This window comes from Trachymyrmex septentrionalis, unplaced genomic scaffold (genome assembly GCF_001594115.1).
Source record: "Trachymyrmex septentrionalis isolate Tsep2-gDNA-1 unplaced genomic scaffold, Tsep1.0 scaffold13, whole genome shotgun sequence".
NCBI lineage: Eukaryota > Metazoa > Arthropoda > Insecta > Hymenoptera > Formicidae > Trachymyrmex > Trachymyrmex septentrionalis.
In genome coordinates this window covers 1,832,071-1,848,881 of record NW_017304438.1, presented here as the reverse complement: position 1 = coordinate 1,848,881, position 16,811 = coordinate 1,832,071, and the positions used below count along the sequence as shown (strand labels likewise).

At 31.6% G+C, this 16,811-nt stretch overlaps 4 protein-coding genes across 7 annotated transcripts; 2 read left to right on the top strand and 2 right to left on the bottom strand.

The window, feature by feature from the left end:
- Nucleotides 1-1,693: 1,693 nt before the first annotated feature.
- Nucleotides 1,694-4,363, top strand: LOC108756937 (trifunctional enzyme subunit beta, mitochondrial). 2 transcript variants are annotated; one of them, XM_018501141.1, is made up of 7 exons: nt 1,694-1,929; nt 2,322-2,490; nt 2,650-3,025; nt 3,172-3,346; nt 3,448-3,728; nt 3,826-4,131; nt 4,261-4,363. In XM_018501141.1, the coding sequence occupies exons 1-7, from the start codon at nt 1,875-1,877 to the stop codon at nt 4,303-4,305; spliced, it is 1,407 nt and encodes a 468-aa protein (XP_018356643.1). In that variant the 5' UTR covers nt 1,694-1,874; the 3' UTR covers nt 4,306-4,363. The 2 variants fall into 2 exon arrangements, with proteins under 2 accessions (XP_018356643.1, XP_018356642.1); XM_018501140.1 differs by having other exon boundaries at nt 1,695-1,929; nt 2,319-2,490.
- Nucleotides 4,364-4,385: 22 nt separating this feature from the next.
- LOC108756936 (exosome complex component RRP41) lies at nt 4,386-6,154 on the bottom strand. 2 transcript variants are annotated; one of them, XM_018501138.1, is made up of 4 exons: nt 5,949-6,154; nt 5,702-5,881; nt 4,968-5,261; nt 4,386-4,881 (listed from the first exon to the last, which is right to left on the bottom strand). In XM_018501138.1, exons 2-4 carry the CDS (start codon nt 5,870-5,872, stop codon nt 4,528-4,530), a joined length of 819 nt encoding a protein of 272 aa, XP_018356640.1. In that variant the 5' UTR covers nt 5,873-5,881; nt 5,949-6,154; the 3' UTR covers nt 4,386-4,527. The 2 variants fall into 2 exon arrangements, with proteins under 2 accessions (XP_018356640.1, XP_018356641.1); XM_018501139.1 differs by having other exon boundaries at nt 5,953-6,154.
- Nucleotides 6,155-7,657: 1,503 nt separating this feature from the next.
- On the top strand, nt 7,658-14,090 carry LOC108756877 (crossover junction endonuclease MUS81). Of its 2 annotated transcripts, XM_018501019.1 has the most exons (6): nt 7,658-8,502; nt 8,580-8,793; nt 8,889-9,101; nt 9,186-9,299; nt 9,371-9,500; nt 14,035-14,090. In XM_018501019.1, exons 1-6 carry the CDS (start codon nt 7,970-7,972, stop codon nt 14,055-14,057), a joined length of 1,227 nt encoding a protein of 408 aa, XP_018356521.1. In that variant the 5' UTR covers nt 7,658-7,969; the 3' UTR covers nt 14,058-14,090. The 2 variants fall into 2 exon arrangements, with proteins under 2 accessions (XP_018356521.1, XP_018356520.1); XM_018501018.1 differs by lacking the exon at nt 14,035-14,090 and having other exon boundaries at nt 9,371-9,627.
- On the bottom strand, nt 13,254-15,677 carry LOC108756879. Its single transcript, XM_018501023.1, has 7 exons — nt 15,611-15,677; nt 14,831-15,104; nt 14,574-14,696; nt 14,381-14,471; nt 14,031-14,170; nt 13,617-13,749; nt 13,254-13,532 (listed from the first exon to the last, which is right to left on the bottom strand). The coding sequence occupies exons 2-7, from the start codon at nt 15,097-15,099 to the stop codon at nt 13,482-13,484; spliced, it is 807 nt and encodes a 268-aa protein (XP_018356525.1). The 5' UTR covers nt 15,100-15,104; nt 15,611-15,677; the 3' UTR covers nt 13,254-13,481.
- Nucleotides 15,678-16,811: the final 1,134 nt, after the last annotated feature.

The window sequence follows — 16,811 nt, the reverse complement described above, 5'->3', positions numbered from 1 at the left end:
GATAGCGATAGAAATAACACGATTTCAACCTATTAAAAACTGTATATTCCAGTGTATCTAATATCTGATAGATAACAAGTTGAAATCGTGTTATTTATTTCTATCGCTATCGCTATTCCTTCGCATTGTGTTTGGGTCTTTAATTCCGCAATTAGAGATCCTATAATTTAAGGCCAGTATCCTCTGAGTCGAAATTTATAGCAGAACTGAACAGCGTGACCAATCACAACTCTGCAGTCATTACTGTTTTCTTTTTTGCAATTGCGATTGGTCTCGTCGTTCCGCTGAATTTCTGCTCATAGGACGCTAACATTAAAGTGCCTACTGATGGACGCGACAGCGCAGCACTTTAGAAGAAACTAGTGTTTTAGGAACGGGTTTGTTCTATTAGCTTTAAGGTGATGCAAAGTGCATTCCACTATGCTTGTTCTACAATAGAGTCGCAAGTCGTAAACCGTAAGAAATTAGTCAATTACAGTTAAGTGTGAAAAAAATAATTGATTAATATCTTACGGCTTGCCGGTTACGACTTTGTTGTAAAACAGGCTTAATGCGTCGTCTATGCAGTAGCAGTAATAGATTAAGACATAGAAATCAACAAATCATAGTCAAATGTGAGAAAGATAATTAACTATCATTGATCGATTTCTACGTCTACTTCTTAATTCACTGTTACTGCCTATTATAAACCATGCATAAGATATCGCACACAAAATTCCGCAACAGTGATCGTAAGATATAAATTTAAGCCGATAAGCCAATCAGGATATTGCTTTAGATATTCTGTCAATTAGAATTAAAAGTTTAAAAGAATTCTCGACTGTAATTGGCTTATTCTTACTGTTTTAAGGCCATAGCACATATCTTCCGTAAAGGGAATTTTTTTACATAGAAATCGTAGATAATCGTGGAATCTTAAAAGACTTCGCACAATAAAAAGAATAGGGAACAGAGAACGAAGAATAAGAATTTCAACCTATCAGAAACAGTGTATTCCACATATATGATTTTTGATAGGTTGAAATTTTTATTCTCTGTTTTCTGTTTTCTTTAATGTGTAGAGCCCCTAATGCCCATTTCCACCAACGTGGATTAACTTTAATCTCGGTTCAACTTACTCTTTATCTATTTCTAGTTCTAAAGATTAAAAAAAGATGAAGAGTAAGTTGAACCGAGATTACCATAAAGTTAATCTATATTGGTGGAAACGGGCATAAGTAGGAAACTGATCAGAATTCTAATTGGGTATTCTCTTTATATTTGATTGTGATTGGTTGGTTTCCTACGACTTAAGACTCCACGACCGTATACGACTTCTATATGTAGAGGACCCTTTAAGCCGGTTCTACATTAGCTGATCTCAAATTTGTTGCGACAGTCAATATAAAGCGTTGATTACAAAATACAAACTTCAGATTAGTTGTCGCAACAAACTTGCGATCAGTTTGCAACTAATGTAGAACCGGCTTTAAAGGCCCTTAGGGCTGCCGCAGACAAAATTTCTGTAACAGTAACTTTAAGACGTGAACTTAAGCCAATGAGCCAATCAGGATACTCCTTTAGATTTAAATACTCTAACGGAAATAGAAATAGCAGTAAGAAATAGCGTTTGATTGGTCGAAATTTACCTCCTTCTTGCCCTATCATGCGCAATGCTTCACGCTCCGTATGCTATGAGACAGCTGAGAAAGTAAACAGACGTCGCAGACACAGATATATGTATCAGGTCAAAGTCGGAATTGGAAATATACTGACTAGAAGAAGAAGAAGGTCAAAGTCCAGCACTATATGGTTTTTTTGATTGTGACAGGTTTTTAGTGACACATCAAACGTAATTGGAAAAAAGATCGTGTTAATATCGTATCTCACACAATATGTTCCCTCTTCTGAAAAATTGCCTCGTCGCAAGACAGGGAATTGTCAATTATGGTATGAGATAGTCATTTTTTAAATAATCAATTAAATATTATATTTAAAGCACACACAGTTTTACTGATATAAAGTCTATAGAGAGTGAATATCAAGAATAGTATATTTAGACTTGAATTTTCTTTTTTCGATATGTAAATACATATAATTATGTTATTTTTGTATAGTACATACACACTTCTACAAGATTCAAAATTTATATTTATTTTTGAGTTTTAAATAATTAATATAAATTTAAATAATTAAATATAAATTTCTAAGTTTTAAATAATATATACTTGTATTTCGTGGTATTTGCTCTGTATCATTTAATAAATTATTAGTATAAATATATTTTTATGTATTATTATTATCATCAGTAATACATATTTTTTTAATTGTTATTTTAGCAGAAGTTCTCACCCGTTATTCTGGAATTTCTATAAACAAGGCATATTCTACAAAAAGTGATAGTACTTCAAAAAATATTGTATATGTTGATGGAGTACGGACTCCGTTTTTACATTCTGGAACTGATTATAAGAAACTCCTAGCTTATGATCTTGCAACACATTCGCTAGTGTAAGTCATCATTATATTGATATATATCAATGTAAATAATCACAAATATAACTCCAAATATCTCTTACAAAATAACTTTAAGAAGTTCAGTATTCTATATCTTATCTTTTAATTGCAAATGTTGATCGTTAAAGTAAATTATTTTTTACTATTTTATAGGAGCTTGCAAAAAAAGATTGGGTTCCCCAAGGAAATAATTGATTATATTGTTTATGGCACAGTGATGCAAGAAGTCCGAACTTCCAATATTGGAAGGGAAGCTGCTCTAGCCGCAGGATATAGTGAGCATACTCCTGCACATACAGTAACGATGGCGTGCATTAGCAGCAATCAGGCTATTACTACTGGCATGGGTTTAATTGCATGCGGTGTTTATGACGCTATTATAGCAGGAGGAGTAGAATTTATGTCAGATGTTCCAATTCGACTTAATCGATCCATGAGATCTCTAATGCTGCAAGCCAATAAAGCAAAAACTCTACCAAATAAATTAGCTCTCTTGGCCAGTATCAGACCAAATCATTTTATACCAGATGTAAGTTTGATGTATCATCTTTCTATTTTTTTTTTTTCAATAAAATGTATTTTATATATAAATATTATATTTACAAATATCTATAAAAATAATAGAACTATTTTTTTAATTTTTTAAATATCTTACAAGAATTTACGTCTGTATAGCTACCAGCTGTGGCAGAGTTTTCAACTAATGAAACTATGGGACACAGCGCAGATCGTTTAGCAGCGGCATTTGATGTTACACGCAAGGAACAAGATGATTACGCATTGCGTTCTCATACTTTAGCCGCACGAGCACAGCAACAGGGACTGCTGTCGGATGTAGTCCCTTATAAAGGTGGACTAATGTTTCAATATTTAATTTATATATTCATATTTTATTCATTCAATACTTAACTTACGTACTTATACGTTTTGCTTTATTTTTCTGTATTGCAGTTCCAAACGTTGATAAAGTTGTCGATAGGGACAACGGCATTCGCGTATCTACGGAAGAACAATTAGCAAAGTTGAAACCTGCGTTTGTTAAACCTTATGGAACAATTACTGCAGCCAACGCATCTTTCTTGACTGATGGTGCGTCGGCGGCGTTAATAATGAGCGAAGAGAAAGCTCTTCAACTTGGCTTAAAACCTAAGGCATACTTGCGAAACTTCACTTATGTGTCTCAAGATCCAGTTGATCAACTACTTCTAGGACCATTATACGCAATCCCGAAAGTATATAATTTCTATCATTATTATTACATATTATTTATATAACTGAATAAAATAATTTATATAAATATTTACATAATTTATATAAACACGTTTGTAGATTTTGGATAGAGCAAAATTAACTATGAAAGATATAGGAGTGTGGGAGATACACGAAGCGTTTGCAGGAATGATCTGTGCTAATCTGAAAGCAATGGATTCTGATTTGTTCGCTCAAAAGTATTTAAAGAGAAGTTCGAAAATTGGTGTACCAGATCTAAACAAGTGGAATGCTTGGGGAGGATCCTTGTCGATTGGTCATCCATTTGCCGCCACTGGAGTACGATTAGCAACGCATACCGCTAATCGACTTATTAAAGAAGATCAACAATTCGGACTTATCGCGGCTTGTGCTGCTGGCGGACAAGTAAATAAAGATTTATGTTACATATAATGCAAATAATTTTTATAAGAATCTTAATTAGTTTTTATAATAATCTTACTATAAATTTTCTTTTCTCTTTTTGAATTTGTAATTTTGATATTTTTTTTACAGGGAGTTGGTATGATTATGGAACGATATCCTGGTGCTACAATCTAATCCCGCTTTTCGAGGAATACATTTATTTATATATATATATATAAATAGATAATAATTAATAGAGAAATAGTGAAATAATATTTTTCTACGTGAGAGATATTAAATTATGAAACTTTTTTAAGAAAGCAATTTTTTATTAGCTAGATAGAAGTTTATGTACAGTGAGATAATTAAATTATATAAGAATGTCTTACAGAATATCAAATGTAATTGTCCTTTTTCTTAGTCGAGTGAATTATGCAGAAATGAAGGCAACAGATTTGCAGTTAGATGATGCCTCACGCCATGATCCAATATATTCTTTATATCCTGGCAACCTTGTAACACGCGTTGTTTGAGTGTTTCCAAACGTGACAAATGTAATCTCTGACCTGCCCCATGTGCTACTACTATCAAACCATTCCCACCCACTTCAATATCATTATTTGTTTCTGCTAATGCAACAACAGACAAAGTAACTCCTGGCGAACATTCCTCTACATAGTTTGCATCTAATACTCCTGCAGCTAACGTTTTATCTTCATCTTCTCCCGACGGCTTGTTAACAAGAGTTACGCTACAGCCGATGGCATAATTCTGTAATTAGAAATTTATTTCATATATAACGGTATGGTTCACATTCTATTTAAAAAAAAAACAAAATTGTCTCTTTAGATATTAACCTTGATTGGAATTCCAGCATCAATCAATGCAAGTGTTGCAGCATTTACAGATGCACAATAATCACTGCCGTCAACTTGTAGAACTTCTACGAAGACATCGATCTGAGAGCGTGGATACAGTTCTAAGTGTATTATAGCCTCCATGGCATGACGTAATTGTGCTGACCTCTCTTGTGATTTCCAATCTCCTCTGGGTCTTCGCTTCCGTTCACCAGAGGTAAAACTAAACACAGCCATGCTGTACTGGCAATTTATGATAGCCTTTGTACTATTCCTTGATGCGCTGCTTCTTGACTAAATCATAAAAAGAATATATAAATATTGTATGGTGTATCTCAAGATAAATGTCAGAATAAAAATTCAGTAATTAAAATAAATATTAAGTCTAAAGAAATGTACTCGTGCTTTGAATAGAAAAATAATGTGTAATTGTAGAAAAGTAAATAACGACCATGGTATACTTCCTAATCTCTTTAAAAGTTACAATTATAATTTCTTAGGCCCAGTTTCATCGATGTAAGATTAACTTTAATCTCAATTTACTTTTTATCTTTTCCTAATTCTAAGAACTAGAAAAAGATACAGAAAAGAACAGTAAGTTAAGTCGAGATTGAAATTAAATATTACACTGATGGAACCAGGCTTTCATCGCTTCTCTCAATCAAAATATATAAACGTAATTACTAGTTCGTTTTTTACAGTAATTGTGAAAATGTTTTAAAACTGATCTATACCTGACGAGGACCGTACACCGCTGCTAGAACCTTCGTGTTGCCATGTTCTATATATGCACTGCCATCGGCCTGCCCGAATACTCCCATCCGCATACGGATTTGTCTCAATTCCAACGCTCGTCTGCCGTCAACGCGAAGTCCACCTTGATCATTCTCTTGATTTGGATCCATTGTATGTTACTGAATGATGCTGATTGATTAAAACGAGAGAGTTCCTAACCTTTAACGTACAATATTGTTTACATACGTACACACGTGGTGGAGATCAGTGCAGGTTGCAGCCGTTACAGGTGCAGATGCGAATGTTAGCACTATCTTTAGAGAAATTTTCAGTAGAGAAATGGAGACAAAAGCGCGTAATCATCAGGGTTGCCAGGTGTGGCGCTTTTCCGTTAAAATGGCGCCTTAAGATAGTGATTTGACGCTTTAAAACAATTTTGGCGCTTGGCGCGAAAATGGTATCTTGAAAAGAAATTATAAAAATAAAAAAAGAGTTCATCGTTTCTCATCACTGAACTATATATACACTGGAATGGGCATCTCCGCTGTGAAGCAAGAAAATCGTGGCACCAATTGATCAGTGCCATTTTAATTTGTCAATATAAGAGCGAATCAGAAACTTTCACGTGCTCATGCGCACTTACGTTTAGTGTTCTGTATAAGACGCATATGACAGCGAGATCATCGTGTGTGAGGTTATATTTGAAAGATTACTTTGTAAAGATTACAAAATTGCGTTACTGTAAAATATACAAAGCATCAACATGAAGTACTGTGTGCCTGGGTGTGGGCAGAGAAATAAAAAGGACATTTCATTTCATAAGTAAGAAACTTTGAATTAAATGTATCAATTCCTACATATGTAGGATATGAAAAGTGTTATTAATGTTATTTTATTGAATGTACTAATAAAATCGAAGTGACATTGTTTTTGTTTGCATACCATTCATGCCCATATAGATTTTCATACATCGATAGTATATCGATCGATACATTGATCGCAGTACGTGCGTGAACGCTTCTGATTCGTTCAAATATCATCCCAATTAAAATGGCGGCTGATCAATTGTGGCCACAAATTTCCCTCGATGCCCATTCCAGTGTATATATAGTTCAGTGTTTCTCATAGTGGTTGTTGTTGGCGCGTTGAGTGTTGAAAGTTGTCACTTTGGGGTCTGGAAAACCTGGCAATCTTGATAACCACTGGTAACCACCCAGCAAATGAGAATGAATTAAAATGGATTAAAATTGTTTTCTATCCGAATGCGTATTTTAAATAGTGAAATACTTTTTTTTTAGATTCAATTAGATTCAATTGGATGTGCAATTGGATTGAAAAACTTCATTTCCTATTCAAAATTTTGAATTGAACAATATTCACAATGCACAGAAAAAGCTAATATTATTTTTAGATTGAAAGACATAAAGATATGCTTCATGCAATTCTTATAAATGAATAAAAATGCATTCAGGATTGAAAAGCATTTATTTTAACATTCGTGAATCAATATTTCTGAAAATCTGACTTCATTTCAATTCATTTCAATCTATTCTCGTTTGCTGGGCAGAGTTAAGGGAGAGTGGAGCGAATTTAGCCGGAAGCCGCCGTTTGTTGGAGTGAGTAGGAGATATGATAGAAGCGTGATGGAACATATGGTACAACATACACTAGTATTGTACCGCTCTAATATTGTGTGTATGTATATATATTATATATATATGTACATGCACACATGCACATTTCCGGAAGTGGCGGAACCAATCAGAGATGAGAACGCTATCCGTCCACTCTCCCTTGATTCTCTCTGCTGATAACCACCAGTAACTATGGCCCACGCGTAACCGGTGTAACGAGAGTGCGCAGTTCTGCTTCTTCTGGCCGGTGGATTTCCGATTTCTTATAGAAATCGCAGTACCAAATAAAGATCACTGGACTCTGGGCTGAAAGGGGCCAGTCAGATCAATACATCATAAGAGTGTGCAGTTACTAATAGCAACTAGCAGTTTGCTATCAAATGAAATCTAATCTTGAATCTAACTTCGTTTGATTCAATTTTGTATTTATCACTAATGGAATTAATTTGTATAAATTTATATGAATTCCTTGATCTGAAAAGATTGTATGACAAATTACTTGATTATTTTATAAATACATTTTAAGCTTTAAAAAAATTGAAGTAAAAATTGAATGATCAATATTTTGGGTCGCGAAGTGTGTTCGCAGTGTTGTTTATAAACAAATACGAAATATTATAAGGTATTTAATTTATGTATTCGAAAATGAAGAGGATTAAAATTGTGCCAGACAGGCCGAATCGCCTATTTGAAAGCTGGTTAGAAGAATGGAGGAACGAAGCGGTGCTCCGAAATTCAGAGCTGCATAATCACTTTGCGAAGGCTTTGGATTCGCTGAAACGATATCCACTACCGTTGGAGTCCGGTAAAGAGTGCATAATCCTGCAGCACTTTGGTACAAAACTATGTTCGATGTTAGATAAAAAGCTGGAGGAGTACAGAAGACAGGAATCCATCAGAGTAGTTGACACTTGCGTCTCCAAGGCTGGCAGTAGTAACGAAGATTGTATAGCCATGTCGAGAAAGAAACCTGTAGAAGAGTGTCAAACAGTTAAAGTACAGGAGAAAACGACGGTGTCTAAACAAGCTAAAAATACCAAAAAGAATGCACCGGAAAAATTGGTAAACGTAAATGACATTGGACTGAAGGAAGCTGATAGACAAATTTCCTTTGAACCGAATAATTTTGATATTATATTATTAGTGGATACTCAAGAAACTTGTGGGTGAGTATTTACGTGTACAGTTGCGATTTATACTGTTAACTATAAAAAGCTTTTTAGCTATGTGAGATATATTCCAGTGGAAAAACAAAGCCTCAGCATGATGCTACGATCGCAGAGTTGACACAGCTTGGTGTACTGTTCGAAGTACGTCGTTTGAAGATTGGTGATTTCACATGGATAGCCAGATGTCGAAAAACTAACGATGAATTAATTATGCCTTACATAATAGAACGGAAGCGAATGGATGATTTAAGTGCAAGCATCGTGGACGGAAGGTTTCATGAACAAAAGGTAATAGAAGTGTAATTACTTTTTGGTACATTCTTGATTTTCCTGTGTATCTGATTATGCATATATTCTTTGTTTCTATATATTCTTTATTTCAGTTTCGATTGAAGCAATCTGGTATTGAGAATTTGATGTATATAGTAGAAAATATTGATAAGAATTCTCGATATTCTGTACCGCTCTCATCATTGTTACAAGCTTCTGTAAATTGTTTGGTACAAGACGGCTTTACTGTAAAATATACAAGGAATCACAAAGATTCTATGTTACATTTGTCATGTATAACAAAGATTTTAATCAAACTGTATAAGGTATGCAAAAAATACTGTATAATTGTGCATGTAAATGTTTATTAATGTTTATAGATTTTATGATAAATAATAATTTTACATTAGGATAAGAAACTTATTGGATGCAAGAAAGAATATCTTACTCAAACAGACAATGTAGGTAGCGCAGTACGTCTTATGGAGTTCAAAGAATTCAATAAAGCATCCTCTAAACAAAGGGTATATATCAAACATTTTCTACGTGATACCTACAAGAAATGCTTCAATTTATCGATATTATTTCCTTTCAGACATTCAAAGTGAGCGAGATGTTTATTCGTCAGTTATTACAATTGAAAGGCATATCCATCGTCAAAGCCATGGCAATTGTGGAGTGTTATGCCTCACCGCAAATTTTAATTACAGCTTTGGAGAATTCTGGTAAGAATGGCGAACAGTTATTAGCAAATATTCAAGTTGACAAGAAACGACGGCTCGGGCCTGCAATTAGTAAGACCATTTATCAGCTTTACACAATGAATGAGTTAAGATGACTAATACAGAGGTACAATTATACTATAATAATTGAATATATTTTTTATCGCTATTATTAAAACTTTATATATTTCTAAATAATTAATTCTAAAAAAGATAGTGAGTTGGCTGAAAAGTAATGCAGTCGTACATAACTCGTAAAGAAGAGATTTGAATGTAATCAAAAGGACATGAAAGTGCATTTTATTTGCTACAAGAATGTAGCATTACCTTTTGACGCGTAATTACTATTTACAGTTATACATTTCTCTCAACGATGAACCAGTATTTTCACTCGGTCAATGAAGAATTTTGACAATCTTTCCTTGGTCCATTGTATCTTTCATCATCCAAAAAATAAATCCTAGTGACATTGTCATTTACAAGTCATTTACAGTGATGAAACTGTTCATTAAAGTACTATGAATAGGTATGCAATAAAATTTCGTGCGTTGGAAGTTGGCGAATTTGGCACCTTGCGATTTTTACTTCTTTCCAAATTTAAGGAGAGATCTTAAGGGCATTTATTTTACCATGAATGATGAAGTGAAGAACGCAGTGAAATCGTGGATTAAGAAAAGACTGCCGGAATTCTTTTGGATGAGAAAACTGGTTTACCGTTGGAAGAAATGTATAGCTGTAAATGATAGAAAAATAATGGTACGTTCTTGTAGCCTGCATTTTTATGCCTTTTTTTATTTTATTCAAATATCTCTTTCCGTTTAAGTTACATGCGACTGTGCATTACTTTTCAGCCAATCCACGTATCATGATCTTTTAATAAAATTTTTCAAGGATTATTGTAAAATAAAACAATTAGAATACATGTACAAACAAGAACTTAGATGTCCGCTTTTTTTTTAAATAAGCAAAGTATGATACTGCCTCTACATTTCGTGATTTGAATCATATATATATATGTTAGTTTTCACAAAAAATATAAAAGAATTATTTTCATTTCTACTATCGAAACATTGCTTAAAAAATAGAAAAAATTATGAGTGGAAAAAGCCTGAAAAAATGTGGGAAGACTACATAGTTAGATTTACAGTTTATCGGTGAACAATTAATTTATATGTTTATATTAAGTTACGCGGGTTAGCAACTAATTGTTGACAAAAATGCACAGGACACGTGTTTGTGAAGTGTTTATGAGTGTCAGCACATATCGCACAAAAATCACGTATACATAAATTATTAATGCATAATATAAACTATATAAAAGAACTCTCGAAGTTCGATAAAAATATAAAGAAATATGGAACTATGAGAGTCTGGCGCGGTAATTGGGCATTTCTACATTTTTCTATATAATTTATTTGGACTTTCTGTGTGCTGGATCCGTTTTTGTGTGGACTGCTACCACTCGCGAGATTTTATTCTTTCAAAATTTCTTTCTAATCGTTACAAACATTGTCTTCGTTAACATCTGATTTTAATATAGGATGAACATATTTTTGTCTAGTCTTCCAAGTAATTGGATGATGAAATTTTGTTTTGATCTATTGATCTTTCGCCTAGCAGTATCTAGCACGATATGCAATTTTCAACGTCTTAATCTTCGCGGTTTTTGTCGTTGATGAGAGCTTAAATATTGGAGCTGAAACGTACGAGCAAAATATTATAAGATTCTTAATGATTGACTAAATGATTAAATTTTATTTGTTGAAAATTATTATCTGTGCACTAATTAAGTAATTTCCATGCTAGACTCTCATAGCTTCACATTTCTTTATATTTATATTAATGTATTATTTTATTGAAGAAAGCAGTGATTTCATTTGCTTTTTCATACGATTTCATTGAATATTTGAACGGATTTTGACATATGACGATATTATGAAAAATTGTATGCTCTATCCGTATAAAAGGAAAAAGCTGCTTGTTATGTTGAAAAGTATGCATATGATAACTATGACTTGATACATACAATTGATACAATATTATAATTCTGAGACTTGGAAGTTTTTCGACTATAATAATACTGATAATAAATTAAACTCGCGAAATTGTCTCTTTTATTATGATACACGATGCAAATTCTATTTCAAGATTGTGCAATTGATTATGTCGATTATTTGTTGAGACGCGTGAAACTATTTTATAAATAATTTGAAAAATGATATTGATATTGAGAAATAGTATATGTATCAGTATATAAAATTATCGTACAATACATTTGTCGCATCTTGAGTCTCAAGTATCGCACTATTTCCATCTATACCCGAATACGAATTACGTAGGTAATTGCCAACTTGCAAGAGCCGTCCTTTTTCCTTTATATATCATCATACACATGTTCGCGTGTATACAGAGATCGCTAGTAAAATATTTCTTCGTATATCTTCATCTCTGAAATTACAGATCGATCGTAAAATTACATGTATTTTACCTAGCGACACAAAGTTTCTCGTGGACGTATAACTTACACACATCTCAGAATATTTAAACGAATATGTAACTTAATTATGCAACATAAATATTAAACTAAATGTTAATCGGCTTATAAGTCGGTATTCATAATCGGATCTTATATTTAAGACCGTCTTAAGTACAGTCTTACGATGTCATGAATCAATCAGAGAGCTGTATTAGCATATCTTAAGACATTATTTAAGACGGTCTTAAAATAGGAATAGAGCATAATATGGCCCATAGAGTAATAAAAATAGAGCTATCTATATAAAAATTAATAATATAGATTTATCGATTTGCTTTCATTTGTCGGTAATATTATTCATTTTCATCAATTTTACTCACAAGTAAACCTACCCAAGTGTTACACTCCGATTTTCATGAGTTTTTAGTATGTTGTTCTCCAGGCAAAAATAAACGACATATTTTTTTATACGTGTCCATACGCCCTTTTAAGGGATGAAACACTCCTTTGAAAAAAATTTATATACATTAAAATATTTTATATACATTAATGTAGACTTGTAGATATAATAATATAGATATGGATGCGTTCCGTTTTGCGTTCCTTACACTGCTTACAACATGCTTGTAAGCATCATTTGTTCTTGTTTAATATTTGATAGACAACAAAGATGAACTGATACTTATACCATGTGAGCATGAAACGGAACGTATCCATTAGCAATATCTATTTATATGGAAGTAAAAATTGATATTACTTTTATGTTCAAATGTAGTACTTTCAATTACTATTAATGCGCAAAATAACTACGCTTAGCAAGGTTTCCAACAGTAAGCAAAAATAACACAATTAATAAAAATCATGAAATTTTCTATTCCAATATGGTATCAACGTGAATTCCGTTTCAAGATCGTATATAATACTCAATCAGATCGATTTGTTCGCTGTTCAGATGCGTATGAAGGATTATTTGTAAAAAATTAATATTTGTATATTGTCAAAATATACGAAATTATCATAATTGTACGAGACATTTTTCGAGTCTTCAGTTTTAAGTATTGTTCTTCTTTTCTTTTGTATTACAGATGTGAAATTGTAATTCTCGATACGCAAGAACCTTTCCCGTTTATACATAATTAAATACACATTTTCATATTTTCGTGTATTTTAGAAAATTATTATCGCAAATTGTTATAGAAAAATGTCAATAAAATATTTTTTTCCATGCATCTTTATTTTGAATAATTACAAATAGATTGTCGAATTGTTAAGTCCTTTCTTTAGCACATAAAATTCATCTTGCATTTCAAGATAACTTGCATTTCAAAATAATTTGAACAAATTTGTAGCTTAAATAATTAAATATGCAACGTAAATACATAGAAGCAAGTGTAATAACGTCGATGCTACTGTGAATCGAAGGAAAATTCAAATTACGGATAATTTTTGTTGCATCAAAGAAATGCATTGTAACTTAGCGGTTTTGAGTGCATATTTGATGCACCAAATCACTGCATTGAACGGAACACAGTAAGATAAGACAGAGAAGTTTTTACAACCTTTAAAAAATAAAAGATTTTTCTTGATAAATTACGCTTATGACAATAAAAATTAAAAACACAATAATGCAGTTATATATTTACCGTGGCAAAGTTATCGATGGATAGAATCATTAGTTTACCAGCTGTTATTTTGCAAGGTATTACTGTTCTATACATCATTAAGAGCAGAAGTTTTCGACATCTTTGCGAAGTATAATACCAATTGGCCCTGCAGCTATTACGTGAAACAAGAAAAATTAAAATGATTAACGATAAATCTAGCAAATATTTGCATTTATACTAGGTTTTTGTCTTGCCGTCCAAAGCCACAAAAAATCAATACGTCTTGTATATGCTACATATAAAAAGATTATTTATAGCTGAAACAATTGTAATTAATATGTCCATAACAAAGAAAACTGTACATTTTTATTTGAGTTTTCCCTCGAAGGCTTAAAAAAGAAAAGAGAAAAAGAAAATTAGGTAATTAGACTACTGACTTGAATTCATTCTTACATAGATTCATATGGGAGGACGCTGTAGTCAAGTAAAAATTGACCTTGCCAAAAATGAAGAAATAAATGAATAAATAGTGCAATGCAGATAGTTAAAGGTCCGATGATGTCATTTGCGCCTTTATTTAAATGCATTAGCAGCTAAAATATACATGACTTATTTTTATACTTTTTTTGGCTACCACATTGATAAAATTATCGATTATTAAAAATGGTTATTAAGATTTTTTTCTCAATTTTCTATTTGTTATCATCGAAATATAACAAAAATGTTTGTACTAAAAGTTATTATTTGTAATATGAATTTATTGTTATTTATTATATAAATAGAAAAGAATAGTTGATACATACTTGTATACCGGTTATACTGATACCAATCATATTAAAGTTAAGAGTCATCAGAAATATTTTTGTAAATAATGATTCGATATACTCTGCAAATCTGTGAAATGAACACTAAACGATAATTTGTAAATTAATATGTAAATATCAATATCAATGACAAAAATGAATGCAGATATCATTACATGAATTTCATACGTACTCTATCACAATAATATGTCTACGTAAACAATGTAAAGTTTTACTGTAATTGTCGTCTTTTACTTTGATAGGTTTCGCGTCAAAATTTTCCTCGTTATTTTTACCAATGTTCTCCAAGGTATTTCTGTAATGCCAGAAATATACTTTTGACAAATCGAGACTTCAAGATTATATGAGTCATCAAAGAAATCGATTGCAAGAAGAATATTCCTGTTTTTTCATGATTAAAAGAGATTTTTCATAATCAAAAAAGCTTACCCAATAATTGAGAACATTCCACAAGCATGCTGAATTAAACTGTAGTACAATCCATCAACGGCGATTGTGGCAAACGAATGAGCGACTATGGCCGCATAATTATGCACTGCTATTGGATATATATATTGATTGAATTTTTCGCCGTACTCCACGTGGTAAGGTAATCTCGATGCATATGTTATAGAAGATTTTGTCACATTGAAGGCATCATTCGCTGTCAGAGTCAGCACGATTGGTTTAAGCATGAAAAGGCACGCGGTCGTATGCATGAAAACTAGGAAACGTACATATTGTATGCAAGATTTTCAAGCATATATTTATTTGATATGTTTAAAAAAAAATCGATATTTTTTGCAATTAGTATATTATTTATGCAATTTTTCTTTAAGGGGATACTGGAGTGACCAAATTGTCAAAATATTGAATTTGATATAAATTTCCGAATTTATTTCTGAATGGAATAAAAAATTCTTTTACAAGATTAAAGTAGACGCAAAATTTGAAGATGCTGCAGTGAACTTTATATTAAAGTTGAATTACTAAGATTATAAATCAAATCAAAATTAAATAGTTCTTATACCGAGTAAATATATGTTTACATTTTTAGTAAATATTTAACTGACATTATTCAAACAAATATTTATTAAAATTTAATACAGTTTTCTCTCAGTATAAGATCATGAGAAATATGATTCAGAATGCACGATTATGTACATGTGCGTTCAAAATGTTTACGTAAATTTTTACAAATTCTACATTCTACTTAAAAATTTTACACACCTGCATAAAATGTTTCCAGATATTGTCCATACTTAGTATGCCGTTCCAAAATAATTTTTTCTACATTTGTATTTAATGATAGCCAGTCCTTTTGTATTATGTTAAGACAAGTCTTTAACTAAACAAATGTTCGTCTGTTTCTTACTATTGTATATAGGATGTCCTTAAATTACGACATCACCGATTTTGAGCAGGTAGAGCGGACTAAACTGAGTTAAAAAGTCCTCTACTATTTTGCAATTTTCACAATGGTTAACGAGATATTAATTATTAAAAATCGCTAAATATATTAGTCTTCAATAATTTTTTACTCAAATATTATCAACTTTACAGAAAAACTGCAAGAGACGAAAAATCATTTATTTTCTTCTCATAGAACTCTAAGAATTTTTTCAGAATTTTTTATAAACTTTTTAGTATTGCATTTTCTTATTTTTACCAACATGAGAAAATATATTAAAAAATTCTGAAGAAATTCTGAAAAAATTCTTAGAATTTTATGAGAAGAAAATAAATAATTTTTATCTCTTACTGTGTGTGTATTTTTCTGTAAAGTTGATGGTATTTGAGCAAAAAATTATTGAAGACCAATATTTAGCGATATTTAGTAATTAATCTCGTTAATTATTGAGAAAATTACAAAATGGTAGAAGACTTTTCGACTCAGTTTAGTTCGCTCTACTTGCTCAGGATGGATGATGCCGTAATTGAAGGCCACTCTGTATATTTCTTTATACAAAAGTCAAAAGTTATTGAAAATTCATTACTTACTTTCTCACTATTTAACATTATGACTAATATTTTGAAACTGAATAATATGCTGATGAATATCGATGACCCACACTCGAATATGTCATCGAGAGTGATCGAGCCGATCAGTAAATAAAGTATCTATATTAGATTTAAACGCAATTATGAAATTGATAAGTTGATCATATTTTTCTAAATTTGGAACTAAATTTGACTACGTATATATGTTTATTTTCTTACAATTTTCCACATTTAATATTTCCATTTTTCTGAAATTATATTAAAATTTGTTTGACAATTTCTCTTATTTTTCTTCTTAAAATTAAATTAAAGTGATATCTTTTAAAAATTTAATAAAATTTTGTCAAACAAATTTTAATATAATTTATCAGAAAAATAAAAATATTAAAATTTGTTTGACAATTTCTCTTATTTTTCTTCTTAAAATTAA

What these genes read in the sequence shown, in the direction of transcription:
- LOC108756937 (XM_018501140.1), top strand. Translation starts at nt 1,875, where the DNA reads ATGTTCCCTCTTCTGAAAAATTGCCTCGTCGCAAGACAGGGAATTGTC. An exon ending in CAAATCATTTTATACCAGAT is followed by an intron (nt 3,026 to 3,171) that starts GTAAGTTTGATG and finishes ACGTCTGTATAG; the next exon opens with CTACCAGCTGTGGCAGAGTT. An exon ending in CTTGTGCTGCTGGCGGACAA is followed by an intron (nt 4,132 to 4,260) that starts GTAAATAAAGAT and finishes TTTTTTTTACAG; the next exon opens with GGAGTTGGTATGATTATGGA.
- LOC108756936 (XM_018501138.1), bottom strand. Translation starts at nt 5,872, where the DNA reads ATGGATCCAAATCAAGAGAATGATCAAGGTGGACTTCGCGTTGACGGC. An exon ending in CGGTGTACGGTCCTCGTCAG is followed by an intron (nt 5,262 to 5,701) that starts GTATAGATCAGT and finishes TTTATGATTTAG; the next exon opens with TCAAGAAGCAGCGCATCAAG. An exon ending in ATGCTGGAATTCCAATCAAG is followed by an intron (nt 4,882 to 4,967) that starts GTTAATATCTAA and finishes TTCTAATTACAG; the next exon opens with AATTATGCCATCGGCTGTAG.
- LOC108756877 (XM_018501018.1), top strand. Translation starts at nt 7,970, where the DNA reads ATGTATTCGAAAATGAAGAGGATTAAAATTGTGCCAGACAGGCCGAAT. An exon ending in GATACTCAAGAAACTTGTGG is followed by an intron (nt 8,503 to 8,579) that starts GTGAGTATTTAC and finishes GATATATTCCAG; the next exon opens with TGGAAAAACAAAGCCTCAGC. An exon ending in TTTTAATCAAACTGTATAAG is followed by an intron (nt 9,102 to 9,185) that starts GTATGCAAAAAA and finishes ATTTTACATTAG; the next exon opens with GATAAGAAACTTATTGGATG.
- LOC108756879 (XM_018501023.1), bottom strand. Translation starts at nt 15,099, where the DNA reads ATGCATACGACCGCGTGCCTTTTCATGCTTAAACCAATCGTGCTGACT. An exon ending in GGAATGTTCTCAATTATTGG is followed by an intron (nt 14,697 to 14,830) that starts GTAAGCTTTTTT and finishes CTGGCATTACAG; the next exon opens with AAATACCTTGGAGAACATTG. An exon ending in CCATCGATAACTTTGCCACG is followed by an intron (nt 13,533 to 13,616) that starts GTAAATATATAA and finishes TATTTTTTAAAG; the next exon opens with GTTGTAAAAACTTCTCTGTC.